Here is a 22,828-nt window from a genome sequence, read left to right on the forward strand (position 1 = left end):
TTTAACTTCTTGAATGTGTTTCTTGTTTCTACATTAGTCTCACTGCAGAAGAGTGAAGAGTTGGTAAGAAAGTTCCATTGTTTATAGCAATGATTAATGGGAGAGACATTACAGGAATAGGTAAACCATGTTTTCAATCGAAACAAATGAGGATTTTCTAGGTATTAGCTGGGATTAGATTCTGGTATGAGTGATGAAAATCCCAAAATAATCACGGCTTAAACAGAGTAGCAGTTTAGTTTTCTGTCCTGGTGTAGCGGCTCTGCTGGGGGTGGCATGCCACATAGTCAGAGACCAGGGCCTTTTTCTCTTGTCCTCTACCTTGTATAAACTTGACCTTGTGATGTGAGGTAGTGCTGTCCACGTTTCCAGCAGCTAATTGGATGAAAGGATTACAAATAAAGACACCAAAGGTTCACACACAGTGGCTTCAAAGTAAGGTTCCAGAAGTTACCACTTTGCATTCTTCTTCAGCTCTGTGGTGGGCGTTAGTCATGTGGTTCCCCTACCACTGCAGAGGCTGGGAGGTTTTTTTGTTCTTTGTTTTGTTTTGTTTTTTAATTTTGGGCAGTCACATACCCACCTAAAATCTTATTACTGTGAAAGAAATTGGAGAAGGATCTTGGGGACGGGGAGGCAACTAGCTCTCTCTGCCACCTAATTTTTAAAGGAGTCTTGTGAGTCATCAAATTGTTTCCTCCTCATTGTGACCTGTAGTTATTCTCATTTTCTCATTTAAATGGTGTCTGTACTCTAAAACACCATCCTAGTTTCATTGCAATTCTGAAGTAAGATAATGTTTGGGTTTTTTTCCCCTTTTTATGTTTTCTTTTTCTTTTTTGCTATATTGATCTCTATGATCAGGTTTTTTCTGCCCTTTAGCTGGTAACCAGAGACACTGATTTAAAATAGATAGCCTACAGAGAAATTTTAAGTCAAAAATCAAAATATCAAAACTAGCTCCTGCTGTTACTTCCCAACATTGATCATTGATCCAAAAGAGCTAATTAACTTGAGCTATCCTTTTTAACTCATTGGCCTTTGTTTTTAAAACAACCTTGACTGATTATTTCTAAATACGCAATCCAATAATCTTCCTCCTGAAACCTTTTCTACCTACTCATTTATTTTAAAAATATTTATGGCACACCTACTTGGGGCCAGGCATTATGCAAAGCACAGGGCTCAGAGTGCACATGGTCCCAGCAGAGGGAAATTAAGCAAATCATTAGGTGAGTAGTTGATGGCAACTCTGAGAAAGTGTTGTTAAGCCATGTGCAGGGTTCAACTGCAGTGAGTTCCTGGGATCTGACCAGACATGAAGGCCAAGCGAATATTGGTCTGAAGTCTTTGCCAGGGGTGGAGAGTGGGAGGTGAGAGGAGCATTTCAGGAAAAGGGATGCAATGAAGAGATGAGCAGAGGAAGGCCAGTCTGCACAGGAAGGCAGGACTAGGTCATGGATGCCGTGGAGGTCGTGGTACAGATTCTCTACTTTAAGTGGAGCCAGGCACCAGGAAGCTTATGTAGGAGGGGTATGAAATAAGGTTTCCTGCTGGTCATTCATGTTACTGCACCCCCTTCAGATGCCACCTCTTCTGTGAAGCTTTTCACAAGAGGACCACAGTGCCCCTTGTCTACACACATGGCCCTCTCTTCATGTTCCCCTGATCGTGGAACAAGTATTGTCACATGTCCGTCACCCTCCCTGGACCCAGATCTCCCAGGGGTGGACTCACGCTGCTTGCACTCCTACTAAGCCGCCTCTTTTATTTTCTTCTTTGTTCTCCTTTTGTATGTCATCATCATTAACATTTTTATTATTATCATCTTTGCATCTCTATCCAACCTGACCCTCTAGCACTGAGCACAGAGAATATAGTAAATGTAGTCCAATTAATTTAGAATGATTGAGTTATTTATCAACACATAGTATTTTGAGTTTTTTTATACCCACAGAAGTACTGTCACCTGCGTAGTTGCTTCTTTTTTGATCCTTATTGATCATCAGATGTGTTTTTTTCCCTCTCGTTTTAGACAAATCCTTGAGCAAAGTTCTCTTTTAAACCCTGTGAGCTGGCAATAGAAATATTCCTAGTAAATTCATTCCTTCATTCATTGATCCACCCATTCATTCATGCAACAAGTGTTTACTGAGCATATGGCTCAGTAATGCAACAATGAACAACATTCCTTATGTGCTAGTAGAAGGAAACAGAGCTTAAATAATGACTATAGATTTGGTAGGAAGCAGTGCTGTGAAGAAATCTAAAGTAGCGTCAAGAGAGAATGGCCTAGTGGGAAAGATCCTTTATTTCAACCTCTTGGTCTTGTTTTCTGCCTTTGCTCATGGAACGTTCTGCTTCAAATATGTTTTCAACTAAAGTGTGTAGGGCCCAATACCTCTCTGACAGGTAACTGAGTACAGCCACCAGTAAATCCTAAGGAGATTTGTTTTCTGTTTGCTTTGTTTTGTTTTTAAAGAAAGGCAGTGGTTGGTCAGAAAGTGACTGCTGATAAACAAACAAACAAACAAACAAGCAAAGGCAGTGGAAAAATTCTTTCAAATTTGTTAAGTGACTTTGTTAATATTTGTTCTTGTTTGGGAGCCCATAGTAACATTTTTTACCCTGCTTTAATTGAAGGCCCTTGAGATCTGTCAACAGAGAAACTTTGTAGAAGAAACAGTTTATCTTCTGAGTAAGTGGCTTTTTTTCATTTTGGTCCCCATATGCTAAGAAATGGGGTGATAACATGTTGTAAATTGTGTAAAAAAGGACATAGGTTTTAGACCAAAGTAACACAGAAGTTCGAGCCTATTTTGTGCAAGAATTTAATATATAAAAATAGACTTCATAGCACAGTAAATAAGGAAGAGTGGCTTAACAAATGGTTTGAAATAATGTATAAAAACTTTAAAATCCTATATACATTTAAAAGGTTAACCATTTTTTTAAATATATAAGCTGTGGGAATAATATTTTCAAGAAAAACAAAATACTGTAGAAGGGCTATCAAGTGGAGTATCATTTTATTCACAAGCCGGCTGTTATCAGTTGATAATGGCCACTCACAGTGAGGATGACTGGAGATCCTTCACTAGTTCCTGCACAGGCAGGGGACAGCGGTAAGGGTGATAGCACATGTCCCTCCACCGAGTAAGGCTTTTTGCATGTACTGTATTAAAAACTCATGGAAATTGTTCAAACTGTTAAAATGCCAGTGAGCATTTTAATGAGCTAAGCATGTAAGATAATGAATAGAAGCGTAGTTGGTAAATACTTTCATCTCATCAGAGTTATTGAAAGGCTTTTCCCTGAACTTGAAAGAGAAGGAAATGAGGCAGCACTCTGAAAACTGACTTTGCACTTGGCACGAGTATATCAGAATAGCAAGGCCACCTCATGAGGCAGAATGGCTTTAAGTCCAAACTGTGGCTGAATGTGAAGGTATTGACCTCCAAAAAATACACAGGTCTGTCAGAAGGAAGTCAGGGTCTGACAGACCTGGCTTCAAATTCCTGTTCTACTATTTATGATCTTAGCAAGTTACTAACATTTCTTTTTCCTCTTCTATAGAGTAGGAATATGAGTAGAACATACTTCATAGGATTATAGTGATGATAAAATGATGTAATTCATGTGAAGCCCTTAAGTGAGTACTCAGCACAGAGTAAACATGCAGTAAATGGGCACTATTTGTTTTGCTGTGTTATAGATAGTAAATGCTGATGTCACATAAGAAAATGTTTTTGTCTTAGCTTTCAAACTGTGTGAACAAATCAAGAGATGCTATTTCTTTTAAAAATGTTTTATTAAAATATTCTAAATGAACTTGTTCTCACATCCTCACCCCACCTAGGCCGAATGGGTAATAGCCGAAGTGCCCTGAAGATGATTATGGAGGAATTGCATGATGTTGATAAAGCCATCGAATTTGCCAAGGAGCAAGATGATGGAGAACTCTGGGAAGATCTGATTTTATATTCCATCGACAAACCACGTAAGCACAAAAGCCATCTGTGATTATAACTTTTTTTTCTCAATATAGCCAGTTATGTTTACGTCTAGAGTAAGAATTGTCTTAAGATACGTTGGGTTAAAAATATGACAGAGCGTAGCTACAATAAAAACAGGCCGGGTGTGTGGTAACGATTTCCGATACTCCTCCTGAGCTGGGAAGCCTGGAACCTCATCACTATGCATTACCTGAATGTGATAAAGAACAGGTGTTTACACAGTTCCGTAGCTGTGTCCCCACGAGGCATATTTTACCTACTGCAACCAAATTGAATAAATGTCATCTGGGTTGTGTTGGCTTGATCTTGGTTTTGGTTTTGTTTTTACTTTGTATACAGGAGCATTTATTTTGAAAGTGTAGACCTTAACAGTCTCTTTATGGAGACATGTAACTGTTACTGGATGTTGACTATATGTGAATGTTTGTTTTATAGTATTTAAGTCTCTTTTTCCTACCCTGTTTTATTAGTGCAGCACCAGGAGTTTGCATTTGTTGGCCCTCAGCTTGACCGTTTGCTTTAGTTTTCCCATTTTGGAAAGAAAAAAGCAAAAGCAGTCACCTAACAGTAACCCAACTCCTCCTTTGAAGATAACTAGCAGTAGTGGTTTAAAATCCACCCCCTCAAAGGCTTTATGTTTGTGGAACTGCCTTAATCTGAAATTGACTTTAATGACTTTTTCCCCTTGAAAATACAAGGAATCTAGTTTAGCATGATAAAGTAGCAGTTTAAGGATCTTAAGAGGCAAAGTGGTGTAACAGAACACATCATGAACTTGGGTCTGGCATGGGTTTGAATTCGGGCTCATTACCTGCCAGCTGTGTGACTCTGGATAAATTAAACACCCCTTTCTCTTTCTGAGATGGGAACACAATGTTCCTATCTTTCAAAATATTGGAGAAAAGTGTGGAATAGCTAAGCCATAGTACGTTCTCAATCAATATTAGTGGCAACACTTTGACATAGCAAACTGTTGAAGGTAAGTAATTATTTGTTCTGCTGTTTTTAAACACTTTGTATTTAGTTTCTCCTTTATGTCTTCAGGAAAGTTCTTGAAAGTTTTGAAGATTAATTCTTGAGAGTTTAGAAATTCAAATGATTTTAACACTTACTTTGAAGGAAATAATTTCTTAAGTAACTATTTGTCTAAAATTGCATTATGTGCAAATAAAATTGCATTATAACATCGTTTATATGTTAATTGCTTTATGTGGTATTTTGTAGCATTTATTACTGGCTTGTTAAACAACATTGGCACGCATGTTGACCCAATTCTACTAATTCATCGTATTAAGGAAGGAATGGAGATTCCCAATTTGAGAGATTCCTTGGTTAAAATTCTACAGGACTACAATTTGCAAGTAAGTATCTTTTCTTGAATATATGAGCATACTGAATGAGTTGACTCACTACTGGATAAACATTTCTAGGGTTTATGTTAGGCAACAGTTTACAACTTTAGTTTGGTAGTTAAATTTTATTTAGGCCCAGATATTTAGAAAATTGTTAAAAGAAATTAGAAACATCACCCCTTAAGAAAGCTATCTGATTTCTTACCTATATCCAAATTTTCTCTTATTAAGCAGGCATTATATCTGTGTGGTTAATATAACATGGAATTGAGGAGTATGTGAAAGTAGTTACAGCGGCTGTTACATTTGTCCACCCAAACATTTTTAGGAAGAAATAAGTATTGTGTCCATTTGGAGGAATAAAAAAATGTTTTTCAAATAGTTTAATCATTTTTCTCGAAGCCATTCAGTAATCTATTGCCTAAAATACGTTAAAATATAGGATTTATTTAGCCTTTTGTCTGTTTTCTAGAATAGTACAATTTCATGATCCCTGTTAATTCAGAATTTGTGATAAGAACAACGGAACCCATTATTTTCATATAAATAATTAATATGCTAATTATAGAGCATCTTAATGTTTTCCTTAAAATGACTCTAGCAATTACTGTTTTTCAGGCTGCCAGTAGCTTCTGTAGAATTTGAAACTGTTTAAAAGACATTTCCTTAAAAATCCAGACTGTTCTTTCTCTAATTCACTTGAAAATGAGTTTTTGTTATAATGGATGACATTTCTTTCCTGGAAACAATAAGATGTTGCAGATGAAGCTAAAAGATAAGGTTGTAAGCAGAGGATCATGAGATTTGTTGGGGCAGTTGTCACTGTGCAGTGTGCAGAGTAGGGGGCCACCTGCTGAACTCCATGACAGCCTTAGGTAAGAGGCAGGGTGGCAAGAAGAAATTCAGGGAGATTGATGGTGTCAAGAACAGGTGTGGGAGATGAGAAGGGATGGCAGAGCTGGAGGAACAAACAGTTGTGGCAAGGGAGTGTGATATTACATTAAAATTTTTGAAGCAAAATCATTGTGGACATGTTCAAAAAATGGAACAAAACTGTGAGGCCACAGCCTTTGCTGCGTCATCCAGATGGACATCGACAACTAGGAGGAAGAATGTTCTAGCTTCTCAGTGAACTGGGACACTAATCTTGCAGTTCACAGGGGACAGTGGTGTTGGATAACACATCTTTAACAGAAAAGAGGTTTTTCCTGCAGGTAGGGGTGCGAGAGGTCAAGAAGCCTTCACTCAGAGAGCTTTGTGGGAAATCACCTTCATGGGAGAAAAATTGGTATTCAGTCAAGCTGAAGAAGTAGAGGTTTTGTGCAAAAAGCTTTAAGATATACAGACATATTTCCAGTGGGCTTTGAAGGTTTGCAGATGACCCAAAGGAAAGGTTATCGGAGGAAGACTGAGAAAGACAAGAAGGAAATAAAAATATGGGAATGGGTCAGTAGGCAAGGAGAGGTGACATGAGGAGCTTGCCTTTTGTGCAGCGCCCTCGGAATGCGGAAAGGTAATCCGGGTAGGGAACTGACTAATCCCAGGGCTTGGAATTGGGCTTTGGTGAAAGTGGTTTCAGTGTCAGACCTTGCAGACCTCTGGGGATGAATGAGCTTGATGATGATCTGTACTTCATGGGCCCTTCCCACCCCGAGTATGCCAGGGATGCTCGAAGTTTCAGACCCAAATTTGCTGAGAAGTCAGTTAGGTGTCTCTGAACAACTCTACCCCAAGGCAGGTGCTAAATAATTTCCTCTGTCCTTCAGCTGTAGTGCATGAAGCTCAGCCTCCAGGTTGAAAATATGCCTTTCTTTTCCCTCAGCCTCCCCAGTGCCTACAAAACCACCTAATACATCCCTCTGACTAGGCTCTCCTCCCAGAGAACAAAGCTCGTGGACACCACTGTGGTCTCACTGCTCATTTATTTTTTATAAATAAATTTACATAGTTCTGAGTCAGCTGGAAATAAAAATAAAATTATTAGATGCAAAACGAAAGCATAACATTAAAAAAATCCACTAAAACAGCTGCTAAATCAATATTTTATCCTATTAATTATATTTTAAAATATACTGAGAGCTTTTTCTTAAGATATGTAAGTATGCAGTTGGGTAATGTGTTAAGCAGACTCAGAATCATTTAGCCAGTGGATCCAAAGAGCTGTGGTTGCCTGGATAGCCCCCCAACCAAGGAGTGGCTTCTCAGAGGGACTCACAGAGAAGGTGGCAGAGCCGGTGAAAGCCGGTACACCTGTAGTCCCTGCTGGAGCTCAGACATCTTGTTGGAGGATACAGGGAGAAAATGCTCTACTGGGGCAGGTTGTTCAAAGAATTCCAGGGAGTACTTCGTACTCAAGGATGAAGAAAGACTTTAGAATTTTTTTTCTACGAAAAAGGCTGTTCTTTTTCCATAATTTATTAATGACCATTTATCTATTTTCTTTCTGTAGGAAACCTATTAGAGATCACTGTAAAAATAATTTAAATCTATCTATAGAGCATTTTGCAGTTTCTAGAAGGCTTTCTCATACATGTTATTTTATTTTATTTAGACTTTTATTTGTTTCATGAAACTGTAGTTGATTTTCACATGTTCTTACATAGCAAAATAAAAAATTTGCAACTCTGTTAATGCCCCAAATTTGGGGATTCATGCATATTCATGAATTTCTGCGAATCTGGAACCTACTGTGTGTGGGATGGGGCGGGGTGGGGCAGGGCAGTGACTTCTGTGGATATTTACACAGGTCCACGGTCAGATGGTAGGAAACTCTATCACGGGGCTCCGCAGCTCCTTTTTTTGCTAATACGCTTTGGGAGTCTCTAAGAGGAGATTTAGAATAGAGGATGCAGCATCTGAAAACTTACTTGGGCACCGAAAATGCGTTGGGTAATCTTTCATCAGCCAATCATTAATTGGAAAGGAGGGTAGGAAAGTTATGGGACAAAAACTTGAACAACTTTTCTGGTTTTAGAGTGTCACATTTTCTAAAATGTAACAGTGCTCTTCAACCAAAGGTTAACATCATTGGGCGTGTTAGACTATGATATAGTTGAAGTTAAGGAAATAGGATAATCAACTACATTATCAGTGTTTAATTTGTTTTAATTTATCATGTTTTTATACCTTCTTAGTGTAATAACTCCACAAATACTAGAAGCTTCATGAAATCAGTAAGGTGAAAGTAGTCTGTATTGTACTTCATAAATTTAAAATGTTTCTGGGCCTGATTTCAAGGACAAATAGCATTTGTTTTGACATAAATTATTTCCAAACAATATATTTCAATTTTGGCAATAAACTGACCAGTTTCCAATGTATTTTGTACAATAAATTTTTATATTTTTAATATATTCATTTTTATTTTTAAAACATCTTAATTTATACATTTAGTATTTATTTATTCAATTAGAATTTATATTCATTTCTGTTGTTGGAGACTTTTTTTCCCCCTTGATAATTTCAGCATCTTGTTCTTGAACACTTTTCTTTTGACAGTTTTATTTGGCAACAATTTCATCTTCACAACAGCCCTGTAGGAACTGTCATCTCCATTTTACAGATGAGAAGACTGAGTCTTAAAAAAAAGTTAAATGATATGCCAATCTGGGAAGGTGATAAAGTGGGTTTGAGCCCAGATCCTCTAACTAAATCTCATGCCTTCTTTATCCACGACTACATTAGCTCTTATAGCCTCAAGTAATCCCTAAAAAAGTCTGCTGATTAGAGTGAGTTCTTAGTTTTTCATTATGGGTAACATCTCTGGAGGAAAAAGAATAGCAAACATGTTTAACTTGCTTCTAAAGAGGCAGCGTGGCGTGGTGGAAATCGCACTGGGCTAAGCCTCCCGAGTCCCTGGTGTGAGCCTGAGCCTGTGTGAAGTAGCAGATGATCCTGGACAAGTCGTCGCACATTCTTAGACCTCTGCTTTCAGCAGAAAAATGAAAAGGAAAGGGCAGGGGCTGGATTAAACCTCCAGCTTAGATACTTTAGGGGCTACAGAAATTCCTGAGGCCAACTGAATGTAAGGCAGTAGGTACAAAGCTGAATCGCCTTTAGGCCAACACCTACCTAGTTGTGTTTCTCTACATTTCTGTCTGGAGCGGGATGTTCAGCTTTGGGGCACTGGTTTGGGTCTCCTGATTACAGGATCTCAAAGATCTCTCCAGAAACCTGTGACTTAGCGTTTATGAGATCGGCATAGCATTCAGCCTGCTGTCTTTGCGATGGAAACTCCTCTGGGCTTGTGTTATTGTGGAGATTGACCTTGTATTTGTATCCATTTACCCTTGACAGAGTCATTCTACGTGTATTCTCCCTGCGGGTCCCCACCACAAACCTGCTTTGCAGATGAGAACATTGAGGCTGAGAGGTGTGATTTGCCCCCATCATGTAGTAGAGCCAGAATTCCAAACCTTTGTGTTTGTCTATGCTGCTCTGTCTCCTGAGATTTGGCAGGTTTATTTTTTTCTTTTCATGGGTAATACTTGTCATTACTCTCACTTTTGATTTAAATTTTATCTGTCAGAATCTATGACCAAGATTAGGATTGTGAAGCTTTGTTTTTGTTTTAGTTTCTTAAATTCTCTCTCCAGCTACCAGCCTAAAAGAGGCATTGCACAACTTCCTTTTCCTCCAGCTTTCAAAATGGTTCAAATGTGGAATCCCTACATATTGAAAATAAGGTCAACCTCGCCTGTTGAGGGAAGGAAAATTCACTCTGTAGTGTCCTTTTTCTTTGAGTAGAAGCCATGATAGATTAGATTTTCCATTCTCTGTAATCCACAAATGCTTTTATCTTTATATGTCTATTTCTAAGACATATAAGTACTGAAACTCTTTGGGGGCTCATGCTTTCAGATTTATGATTATGATACTCATCTTCCTTTCTATGCTAGTAGTGCCTATCAGATTCTACGTGTGTGCCTTGTGGTACTTGTTTTGTTATCTTTTCGGGTAAAAATGAACTATTTGTATAGTGCTGTTTTGTGAGTTCTTCTACATTATGTCCTGTGCTTGTCTCACTGGCTGTCCCATTGTTTTCTGGAGATGCGTTCATCGTACTGGCAGTTTACAGCAGGGGAACATAAGAGAATTGGAATGGAAGATGCATAGGCAGCCTGTTGTCTTTTAAAGAGCAGTGGACACGATGTTTGTAGACCCGGGCGCTCGTCCTGGCTTTGCACTTAACAAGCCTGTTGATCTCTGGTAGGGCACCTAAACTTTCTGGATCTCAGTTTTCCCATTAGATTAAATCAGTGTTTGGTAAGCCTGGCCACTCACCACAATTATCTGAATTCTTTTATAAGCTACATAGATTCAGGTACCAGCCCAGATGTGCGAGAGGGTAATCTCTTTGGGAAGACCAGGGAATATGTCCTTGAAACACCTTGGTATTTCCTGCACACACCCAGTCTGGCACTAGTCTATGTATTGGCATTTGGGAACCTTAAGATTAGATGATGTGTAAAGTATCTTCTGTCTCTAAAGTTCTTAATAGAGTCAATTTATAAATATGCCTTTATATATTGAATGCAGCTGCATATTTAATGTTAACTTTATGTTTTAAGGTAAATCATGGGCCTAGCGCGGTGGCTCATGCCTGTAATCCCAGCACTCTGGGAGGTAGAGGCGGGAGGATTGTTTGAGCCCAGAGCAAGACTCTGTCTCTTAAAAAAAATAAATAAGGTAAATCATAATAACATTTTGGAATCTGTAATAACGTGGCTTAGATCTTTAGGTATAGTTGAGGGGGTTGTTTATTTTTCACAGTTCTTTTGCCTCCAAAAATGACATTTATTTAAAGAAAAATAAAATGAGAAGATGTCCTTCCCTTGCCTTCCTTCCCCTCCCCCACTGCACTGAGTCCTGGCTGGTCTCGGTAGCAGGCCAGCCCTGAGGTGAGGTTAACAGCACTGACAGCATCTTCTTAATGGAGGTATCATAGAAGGTCTTGATTTCTTGAGGAATGGTTTCTAAAATATCATATGTTTGATAATTATAAACACATTTATTTAAATATCTGAGTGTGTCCTGTGTCAGCTAGCATGTTAGGTACCAACAGGGCCTCCACACGTGGTCTCGTACATGGAGATGAGCAAGATGCCGCCCTTTCCTCAGGTTGCTCATGATCTGGATTCATGTTTCTGAGAGAAGTAAAAAGCTTTAACACTTTCATTTTGTTAAACTACACACACACACACATACACACACACACTCATGGACGCAAAGACACACACGGACACATACACACCATCTAAACTGGTATCCTTACTCCAGACATCTGTCTCTATGCCTGCCAAAGTTACTTTCGCAGACTTGTATTTGCTGCTGTCTCCTTTTTCTTTATTATTTCCCCATATCTCTCTACTTTTAAATCCATAATGAGTGAAGAGGAAATAATGACTTCTCTCTTACTAACCTTTCTTTGGGCCCACATGGGTTTCTTTTTGACTCATGGTGTATACGCTCTTCATTTTCTTTTAAGAGAGAGTATTTTAATTTATAAATCCCCCAAATAAACTTTTAAGACCAAGTGATTTTTTTTTCCCCCAAATTATTTCAGTTTGGCCTCATCACAGCTTTTAGGTGACATAGGTGGCTTGTGACAACCCTGTAGAATCAATTTGGTGCATGTATACTTTGTGCTATTGTAAGTTTAAATACAATTGTGTTTATAAGATTGTTTCTGAACTCCAACATGAGAACTCAGAGTCTTTTTCTTTCCCTCCTTATTTCTCTCTAATTTGTCATCTTTGATAATAATCCTGACCACAAACAAAGCTTTTTCAAGTAGAATTCAAGTCCCACAGCATTATGGCCTAAAGGCTGAATTGGAAATCAGGGGAGTTTCTCAGTCTAGCTTGTGCCATAATTGGGTACTTAGAAAACCAGGTAGCTGTTATTTGCAATTCTAATGAGAATCACTGCAGTTTGGACAGGACAATGTCAGCAAAAAGTTCAGTGTTCAAAGAATCTTTTAAAATAAAAATTTCAGAAACTTGGCAAATTTTGATGGCATTTTTTTCCCATGGCAGCTGTTTCTAATGAACCATAATAACTTCGCTGATACACAGTTCTTTTATTGCTTTATAAAATGTCTGTGAGTCTGGTGTTTTGCTTTTGGTTGGGATCATTATCAATGATGATAGACTGCAGAAAAATGAGGAGAAGATAGGGCAAATCCAAGGTCTCATGTTGGTTTTTCCACAGCTATCTTGTAAATTCATTCCTATTCAAATTTATAGCAGCACAAAATATAACATGTAGCAGATTGATTATAGAAGCTACAGCTGGTTGTCTTGAAAATGGTGAAGGGGAAAGAATAAAGGTGGTATAAATAAAATGTGTAATTTAGAAAAACTTAGAACTATGGAGAGAAGTAAAGGAATATTAAGAAAACAAGAGTGGTTGAGAAGGATGTAGCAAGAAGTTGGCCCATAGATTTTAATAATCTTGGAAAAATAGAGAAAAGGCCCATAAGGAAAATGAATCTCTGAAAGATAATATTATACTTTCTAAGCAATGCATACAAATATTTTTTGAGATGAAAACTAATGTCATAATGAAGTCGAGGAAGGAAAAGATAGCGGTTTATCCTCAGTGAAATTCTAATAAGAGAGATATTAATAGATTACAAAGCAAAGATTGATAGTGGTGCTGTCTTATTTACCAGTGGAGCTATTTGCAGGTAACAAGATGATTCAAATTGGCTTTAATTTCTGAAAGTGGTATCACAGGCTATCCAACACAATAGGAAACCAGGGTAAAGCAGGAAATAGGCAAGAAAGACTTGTGGATAAAAGAATGACTTGATCTTTGAAAGACCAGTAGACATATTTTGGAAAAAAAGAACTACTTTTGGTGGGGAGGGGAACATAATCTTTAAAGCAGTGGGCTATAATCATTCAGGAAACATCGCAGAATATATTTTCAAATTCCTTGAAGTCTGAGAAAAATGTATGGGGAAATAACCAGCATGACCATAAAATAGAAAACCCTTGCAAACAAATATAAGTTTTCAACACCCAAAGTAAGTAAAGAATACACGTTCATGTCAGCATCTTTGAAAACTGAGAAGAAATGAACGATTTTCTAGGAAAATATAAATTACCAAAATTTACTCAAGAGCAAATAGAATAGACATACAGTCATCAAAAAATTAAATTAGTAGTCAAAACATACTGTCACAACAAAAACACTATTCCATAGACAGTTTTAGAAACAAGTGTTATCAAACCTTTAAAAAACAGGCAACCCCTACTTTACATGAACTCTTCCAGAGAATAGAATAAAAATGTTCCTCAGTTCTTCATGGGATGCTAGTATAACCTTAACACCAGCATTACATGAGGGCAGTATGACAAAATTATAACCCTATCTTTATTTTAACACAAATGCAAAAATAATACATAAATCATTAGCAAATTGAATCTGACCATTTAGTTAAAAATATATCCATATCATAAATGTTATCAATTGTCTCTAAAATAATCATCTGTATGTTCAATAAAATTTTATTTGAAATCCCCCAAAAAATTTTCTTGGAAATTGATAGACTGGTTCTAAAACTTATATAGAAAGTAAAGAGTAAGATTATCTAAGAATAAGAAGGAGGGTAGATTTATCAGATATCAAAACTTAATATGTGGAAATGTACAGTGATTTAACTACTTTGGAAAACTGTTTGACAGTTACATAAAAAACTACCTACTCTGTGACCTAGCAATTTCACTCCTAGTTGTTTATCCAAGAGATGAAAAACAGAAAAGCAGGTCCACAAAAAGATCTGTACAATAATGTCCTTTGCAGCTATATCCTTAGTAGCCCCAAACTGGAAACAACCTAAACGTCCATCAACTAGAAAATGTACATCAGGGTTGTTTCCTCTTGGTCACAAGGTAGATGCTGTGTCACTAGATTTCATATCCACATTCTAGGCAGAAAAATGTGGGAAGCAAAGAGCTTTTTCTAATGAGGCTTTGCTTTTTTATTTGGAAGGGATTCCTTCTCAGGCTTGATGTTTATGTCATTGACCAGATCTGTTACATGAGCCTGAACCAGTTCTATATTTTAGTTGGACACACACTGAACAAGTTGGAGTTGTGTGTGAAAGCAAGAAGGAGGAATAGTAGGATGTAAGAAAATGTCAGCTGTATCTGTAATACTTTATTTTTATTATTTATCTATTTTAATAAGCAGATCTGAAGCACATGACTAAATATTAACAGATTTGTTAAATCTAGGTGATAGGGACTTGGATATTTATATTTTACTTTTGTTTTCTTTTAAAAAAAAATTCATTTTTTTTTTAAAGAAAAATAGGGACCGGGCGCGGTGGCTCATGCCTCTAATCCTAACAGTTTGGGAGGTGGAGGCAGGAGAATCACTTGAGGCCAAGAGTTCGAGACCAGTCTGGGCAATAGTGAGACCCTGTCTCTACAAAAGATAAAAAAATTAGCTGGGCATAGTGATGCACACCTGTAGTCCCAGTTACTCGGGAAGCTGAGGCAGAAGGACCACTTGAGCCCAGGAGTTGGTGGTTGAAGTGAGCTCTGATGATGCCACTGCACTCTAGCCTGGGCAACAGAGCAAGACACTGTCTCAAAAAAAGAAAAATAGCACAAAGTAATGAAATATAGTGCTCAGGGTAAGAGCAGTAGTGATCAGTTCTGGTCATTGAAAACCTAGATAACAGAAAAAAGTGTGCATGTGCCCTAAGTTTGTAAAGAACATCAAATTTGCAAGTTAAAAAGGAGACAGGAGGAAGGTGATGGTCCATAGCTGGGGAAATGGTTTGGGGAAGAGGACCGTGAAAGACAGAAGTAGTCAGAGATCATGAGTGTGAAGGTCAGAAAGGATGAAGATGACCTCCTTACGCCAACTGCTGAGGCATCTGACTTTCAGCCACCGGTGTCTTTATAATAAAGGCATTCGTCGGAAATTCGAAATAGCAGCTTTTGGGGGAGAAATGTGTGCCAACAACAGCAATTTTTTTATGAGTCACTGATGTAGTTGCTACTGGGAATCCATAGTCAACATGTCTTGTTGTATGTCTGATACAGTATGTCATATATACTGTAATTCATAATAATCTTATACCATCTCCTTTCACCTTTCATTGCTTTCAAATTGTTATACATGTTATAGATAAATGATTACTTTCTATAGATGATAGTCGCTTTTTTTTATATGCCTGCCTGGCATCATGTAATGAAACTTAAAATGTTTTCATATCTTTCTGATTTGGAGCCTTGGATTTTGACCAAATGAAGAAGTAACATAATCAGCTGTATTTGTGTACTTTCCCCTCTCCTGGCTGTTTGCCTCTGAATACTTTATTTTTCCTAGAAAATACTTTCTGCAGGCAGACAGATTGTACCTATTTAGAAAAATGTAATCCTGCTGAGGAGATGGTTCCTTCTTGGTTTGCCTTTCTTGCTCTTTTCCTTTTTAGCTTGCAGACACGGTGCCTTCTGTCTAGACTGCCAGCTCTGCCATTCCTCCTGTATTATTCATGCAGTGGGCCTTGGGCACCCACTGAGGGTCAGAGCCATTTCTTTTTGAAACATTTTAGAGACGCTGTGATTGACACTATTCTTAAGTTTTTTATTTTGTTGTTGGAGGCTGAGCAGCTATATATATTTGCTTGTAAGTTTGCTTGAAGTTTATTGACATCAATATTTCTGGGACTTTTTTTTTTTTACGCATTTGTTATTTTTCTCTTCTTCCTGAATTCTTCAGTAATATCTGTTAAAATGTTAATATCTTTAAAATCCAAAAAATTCCACTTCTAGTAGAATTTTAAAGAATAAAACTTCGTAGGCAGTTTCTCATTTAATGTAGGAATACTAAAATCATGTCATTTATTGTTCATCAGTACTAAAAATGGCAGGTATAGATCTTTAATCTGGACAACAGTTCTGTTTTCCTGAATATTTGCCTTCATGTAATAAGGGGGAAAGGCCTCTAGCTGGATTCACCCAAAACCAGTGCTCTTTGGGGTTTTTGAAGGAACACGTGTCATTGTAGACCACTGGGGATGGAGGACCATGGTTGGCTACTCCTTACTTCCCTTCCTTGGTGGTGTGAATTTAAAACCTGCAAAAGCAAAATGGCCATCAGAGTCTTAGAGCTGAGAGTGACTCTGGTATGAAGAAAGCCAGATCTAAGGGGCGAACAGGGCATTTGGTAGATGTTTTCCCCCTGGGAAAGTTTACTCTTTCTAGAGAGAATTGCTGAAAGATATATAGGCTCAGTAGAGCTTGTAACTGCTTGTTGAAGTTGCAGATACAGAAACTAGAGTCCAAGCCCTGGTAAATCTAGGGTTATATCCCAGGAATAAGGGTTAACCAGAACTAAACAAAGCCTCACAGAAACTACAGCTTATCTGCAAATTGATTTCCATAAAAATTTATGAAACTGTATTTGCATCAGCACCAGATACTCTTTTCTCATGCTCAGTAATATTAAACTGTACTGTAATGTTCTTTCCTACTTTGATTGTTGAATTAAAATTATCATTGATCTTAAAAAAAAAAAAAAAAAAGAAAGCCAAAGTGCGCCTCTGACACTAGAGCTTGGCACTGAAAGACACGTGCTTCTCAGCCACACAGCTGGACCATGGTCAGACAACCATGTCTCTGTTACGTGAACGTCTATGTAAGTGACATGTAATTGCACATGAATACCTATGATAAGATGCACAGGGCACAAAGAGGAGAGCCATAGGCACGGCCCCAGAGCCTCTCAGTCCTCCAGGCCTTGAGTTTCTTTCTCATTGAAGAGCAGCAGCGAGTTCTGGTAAGAAATGATGTCTGGCTTTACTGGACTTCAGAGCACCTCTCCCAGCTTCCTACTTATACCTAAGAAACCCAGCAGAGGGTGGAAGCTTACACTGTGGCCCACAGAATGGGCATGAATGGTAAAAGGGTGGCCTGTCCCCTGCTGTCCTGCCCACCTAAAAGCAAGTGGGGGTCTCAGATTCTATCATGCCACTGGTTCTGAAACACGACATTGGCACCAACCAGAAATAGGCATCGTCCTCCACTGTGTGCCTCTGACTTCTGAGGCTGCTAAAGTGTTGTGATCTCTCTTGTCATTCTCCAGGCAGGAAAAGGGAAAAATAATAAAAAGCCTGCAGAGGAACAGGAAAAATGCATAAAGAAACAAAACATACAATCGTGGGGTAAAGAATAAGAAAATGAATCTCATGACAGAATATTAATAATAAAATTTGTGGTCATTTTTCAGTTGTGAGACCCCTAGGGGTCTGAAAATTTGGACGTTAATGTAGTCAGTGAATACCTGACACACACTGCATTCCTTGCACTGTGCTCGGTGGTTTGGGTTGGATTTGGAAAGAATCAGAAGATGGGTTGCAGCCTGGAGGGCATTTAGGATACAGATCATGTCTGTGTAGTTTATTATCTATATCCAGTGCCTTGTACATGGTAGGGGCCCAGCTCATACTTGTATGGTAAATAGGTGGAGTTATGAAATGGACGATTTTGAAATGGCAGGTTTTCCGTCCTGGGCAAAGATCTGAAGGTTGGAATGAACAGGTCGTGTAGGGGTCAAAATCTGCCAAAGGGAATATGTATGAGGAAGCCCTCTAAGATAATAATAGGGTTAGTTAATACAAGTCTTTCTTTGTTAGACTTTGGAATTTATATTTGATTTCTACAAACACTACAGGAGCCGCTTTATGGTTGTAAGAAAAAGTACAGAGTAATGACTGAATCGTGGCCGGAAAGGTCTGTCTGGCAGTGGTTTGGAGGGAAGAGGGTGCTGAGGGCAGGGGAACCAGTAAGTGCCCTTTGGAGTAGTTCGCCAAGTCCAGCTTTCTGACTCCCCCACACAGTGCCCCTTCACCCGCCATCCCACAGTCTATTTAAGATGGCTTCTCTTTTAAAATGTGTGCATTAGATTCTGCTTCGTGAAGGCTGCAAGAAGATTCTCGTAGCTGACTCTTTGTCCTTACTGAAGAAAATGCACCGGACTCAAATGAAAGGTGTTCTAGTCGATGGTGGGTAAGATTGAAATAATCATATGGAACCACATGCCCTGCATTCAGAAACAGCAGAGCAGACAGAAACAGGGCATGATCCGAAGTGTTGTGTGTGTTTTCTTACAGAGGAGAATATCTGTGAATCGTGCCTTTCCCCCATTCTTCCATCAGGTAAGAACGTTGGGAGGGACAAAAAATTCCCCAAATACGTATTTTAATGAGGCACGGAATTAAAATTTTGAAATTCATTGATTACTGTTCCAGGACAGGGCCTGATAATGTGCATTTCTAACAAGTTCCCAGGTGATGTTGATGCTACTGGTTCAGGGGCCATTCTTTGAAAATCACTGTTCTAGGGTAAAATGAAATGAAAACTAATCATCAGCATGTTTAGATTCCAAGATAGAAGAACCATGTGTGTATCTAGGAAAAAAAATATGGATAGCATTTCCTTTTCTTTAATCTTTTTCTCTGTTGTATGGTTCTAGGTGCCCAAGTCATCTCCCCTTTCAATGGAAACATAATACCTACCATCTATCTTATTGGAACTGTCTCTTTAAAAGACATAAGCATTTGTTTATTTATAGTTCTTGGTCTTCATCTATAATGAAAAGCACCTTACTGAAGGTTCATTATGACATGAGGAGAGGAAATTTACATAATTTGAACATAGAAATTAAAAAGCGTGGTTCTCAGGATGCTACAAAATGCTTTTTTAATATAAATACAGCATAGAGAAGTGCTAAAAGACCTAGTTGACCTCACGGTTTACTCAACATTAAGGGATTATTTAATAGGGCAAAGCATGAGAAGTCATTCCACTTAGGTTCTTTTCTAGAGGAAATGGGTTTGGTGCTTCTGTTGAAAACTATAGTGGGCTCAAGAAAAGAAGTAAGCTTTCTTAGTGTTTAGGCAGTGTTTCAACACAGAGACCACATACACTCCCTCTGTAGAATTAGATTAAATTCCCAGTTTAATCTGCTAAGGACACTAAATCTTACCTGAAATAAACTGGCCGCACAGAGCAGGAACAGATGAGGGGACGTGCCCAAGCAGGAGTAGAATGCAAGGTCACAGCCTGGGGTTTTAACCCAGGTCCACCTCCGAAGTCAGTGAATGGTCTTGGCAAACGCGGCAGGTGAACTGGGAATGCATTTTTATAAAGCCAAACCTTGACTGAAGTATGTGGTGTGTAATGATTCTGGGGGGCAGGGGGGATGCACAGACACGTACACATACTGGTTCTAGTTTTTAAAATAGAAGTTGCTACAGTTGTCCTGCATTTGTAGTCCTGGTAACTGACACAGAAGCCAAGCGAGTAACCTGGGAATCACACGGCGACATGATTATAATACCTGCTTTGCATTTGCTCCCACCACCCCTCAGGAATGCTTTTGTAAATAAGCCATTCTCCAAAGGCAGCCTATCGCAGGAAAGTTAAACTACAGATGGGCTTTTGGTGAAGATGATTTTAAAAGATCCTGGTCTGCTTTTTGCATTGAGTTCTTCTTTCTTCCTCCCTCCTCTCCCAGATGCAGCTAAGCCCTTCAGTGTGGTGGTCTTCCATTGCCGGCACATGTTCCACAAGGAGTGCCTGCCCGTGCCTAGCATGGTGAGTTGACAGCTTGGCATCTGTCAACCAGAGAGAAACTAATGTGATCAGAGAATGTGCTCAGAACCATAACCCATCATCCTTATGGCTCTATGGGTTTTTTAAATTATAATATAGTTTTATATCACATAAGAAAAATTTATCTACTTTTTCCAATGTAGAATGTTTAGTGTACCCATTTGAGTAAATTCATTTGGATCAAATTGATGGCACTTGCGCTGTAGAGACGTACGGTAACAGTAGAGAACCGTCGTGTGTCTTGTGCAACTCAGCCGGATTTGTGTGCCGTGATGCTGTTATTATTTAGTATCAAGCCATTCTCCTCCAGGTCACAGTAGACTTGTTCTGCTGCGGAGTGTCTCTAGCTAGAGTCACAGAATAATAGCTGGTCTAGACTGAATCCTGAGCGAAATAATCTCCAGAAAAGGGAGTGACATTTCAGCACTTCCTCTCCACACCACCCGCAACTAATGCCACCATAATAATTCTGAATGTGAGAGGAGAAAAAGATCGTTTTTTTAATTTGTGATTTTTAATTGCATTTTTAGAATTCTGCTGCACAATTCTGCAACATCTGCAGTGCCAAGAACCGTGGACCAGGAAGTGCAATTTTGGAGATGAAAAAATAGCTCATTTCTGCTTGTCAGATTCTTTCTCACCGCTCTTTCTGAGACTATTTTTGCAACAACAGAAGTGTTTGACACCACTGCTGTTAAGAGATTTGTTCCTGTTTATATTATGCTAAAAAACAGTTTCCTCATCTATGTCTGTCTACTAGAGGTTTCTCTTTGCAGTTGATAACGAAGTTCAGGCTCTCCCCATGCCTTGAAATAATTTGGGTCCATAGTCAATATTTTGTCATTTGTTTCTTTGGTTCATTCTTTATATAGTAAATGGAAACATAAGTCTAGAGTTAAAAATGAATTTTTCAGACCGTAGTAGAACCATTCAACAACAAAGTTGACTGCTAAGAATTGTCCCAGCTGCCTAAGAACATCGCCAACTGCAGTTATCCAGCAAGCTCCTACCCACAGCTCGGACCTTGTTTCCATATGCTCTGCTGGCACCCATTCTTGCATTCAGCATTTGACTTGTTTTTATATGTCATCAACTGTGGTTATCTTCTTAATAGGCATTTAATGAAACATCGTGCAAATTGTCACTCATTCAGTGACATCTGGGAATAATATTAGCAGGCTGTTTTCCTGTGCCTTGTATGTTTGCTAATCACATGTTCTGTGTTCCCTGATGACTAGCAGAGTGTCTGGCCTTGGCAGGTACTCAGCATTTGTTGACTGAATAAATGTTAGCTCTTCTCATTGTGAAAGACCCACTTTAACTAGGTTGAACAATTGCAGTCAGGAATTCTGGTGCCCTTAGACGAGAGTTTCGGCACCTTAGAGTCTGGGGGTTGTGGTAGGTTTTGATAGTAGGCAGGAAACGAGTGACCCTGTGAAATTGGAGAGAGAGTCTTGGGAGAAATGGGACTGCCTAATGCCAAAGTTAGGCGTAATGATGTTTCCTTTAGCCTTCCTTGGAGCCTTCTTTGCCCTCGCACAACAGAGCATATCATAGAGGGAGAAAATTCAAACTTGTGACTGTGTCTAATAGTTATTGGCTTCATCTGTCTTGGGATATATGGCCATCCTCCGATAGGTGTAAAAGTGTGAAAAACACATCCTCATCGTCCTTGCTCTCTTAGTCCCATAAATGGAACAAGTGCAGCTTCCTGCTTCTGTCTTTTGAGGAGGAGAATGGGATGCTGATGTGTACCAAGCACATGCCAACTCCCAGATATGCCCCGCCATTCCCACGAGCAGCATCCCAGGAAGTAGATCTTATATCTCTTGGTTTACAGATGAAGAAACCAAAATGTAGAGATGTGGTTGGGGTCACAGAGGTGACTACCTAACTTCAAAGCAGGGCTCCTGATCCCTTTAAGAAATCACTGGGCCAAACTCAGAGGAAATACACACAACATCTCTTCACAATGGGCTTAAGAATATTCTCTAGCAGACAACAGATTTTTTTGTTGCTGTTAATCATAAATAGTTAGAAGATTTGGAAGATTCTTCATTATTGAACGTACCCCTCAGCCTTCTCAGTATTTCCTTAATCTAAGGTAAGTGTTCTTTATGCTACACTGCTAGTTTTCAGTTTTTGGTTTCGTTTTTACCAGAGAAACCCTTCTCTCACAAAAAACCTTACAAGTAAGCCTAGTGTTTTTTTTGTTTGTTTTCAGTGTTACCAATTTAAAGATTCTGCTTATTAAATTTATATCAGTCCCTTCTTATGATTTGAGCAAGCTCATTTCCAGAAAAGTTCAATTATAAAACTGTCCATAGGATTTACTAATTTTGATTAAGTCATTTTGCTTCAGGGATAAATTATGCTAATTACTAAGTTCCATTTGGATGTAAAGAAAATCCTAGGTACAGAAAAGGAGGTAATAATTAAGCATTCTTTATTTTTAAATAACTGCATTAAGAGGAAAATAATGTGTTCATTTACCATTTCAGATATAACTCCAACATACTGGAACAATGCAGATTTTACTGTTAATAAAGAACACCGGCTTTCCCTCTTTGGGATGACTTTCCTTTTGAGTAAACAACATTGGATTGTTCTGTTAAAAGGCATCCAGTCCTTTTTACTTTTCATTAACCTATACAGGTTTAAATATGGCAAAATAATCAAAATTTTAGTCAACTATTTTTTCATGTGTGATTAGCCCACTTTAAATAGGTAGAAGGCAAGCCTACTCCACTCATATTGGAAAACAGCATTGCAAAGTACAAACTTCATATGCTCTCCTTAAATAAAGCCATTCTCTGAGTAT

General features: G+C 38.6%; 1 protein-coding gene across 1 annotated transcript in view; it reads left to right on the plus strand.

Annotated features, from left to right (window-relative positions):
* The window catches only part of VPS41 (vacuolar protein sorting 41 homolog (S. cerevisiae)), a 219,530-nt gene extending 198,223 nt beyond the window's left edge, over positions 1–21,307 (plus strand). Inside the window, exons 22-28 of the mRNA XM_012656464.1 lie at positions 2,644–2,698; positions 3,860–4,000; positions 5,241–5,377; positions 18,296–18,395; positions 18,504–18,548; positions 19,910–19,989; positions 20,538–21,307. Coding sequence (XP_012511918.1) covers positions 2,644–2,698; positions 3,860–4,000; positions 5,241–5,377; positions 18,296–18,395; positions 18,504–18,548; positions 19,910–19,989; positions 20,538–20,618 — 639 coding nt within the window. The 3' untranslated portion in view covers positions 20,619–21,307. The remainder of the gene's footprint in view (positions 1–2,643; positions 2,699–3,859; positions 4,001–5,240; positions 5,378–18,295; positions 18,396–18,503; positions 18,549–19,909; positions 19,990–20,537) is intronic.
* Positions 21,308–22,828: the final 1,521 nt, after the last annotated feature.

The sequence above is a fragment of the Propithecus coquereli genome, unplaced genomic scaffold (genome assembly GCF_000956105.1).
Source record: "Propithecus coquereli isolate 6110/MARCELLA unplaced genomic scaffold, Pcoq_1.0 Scaffold502, whole genome shotgun sequence".
NCBI classification, from domain to species: Eukaryota; Metazoa; Chordata; class Mammalia; order Primates; family Indriidae; genus Propithecus; species Propithecus coquereli.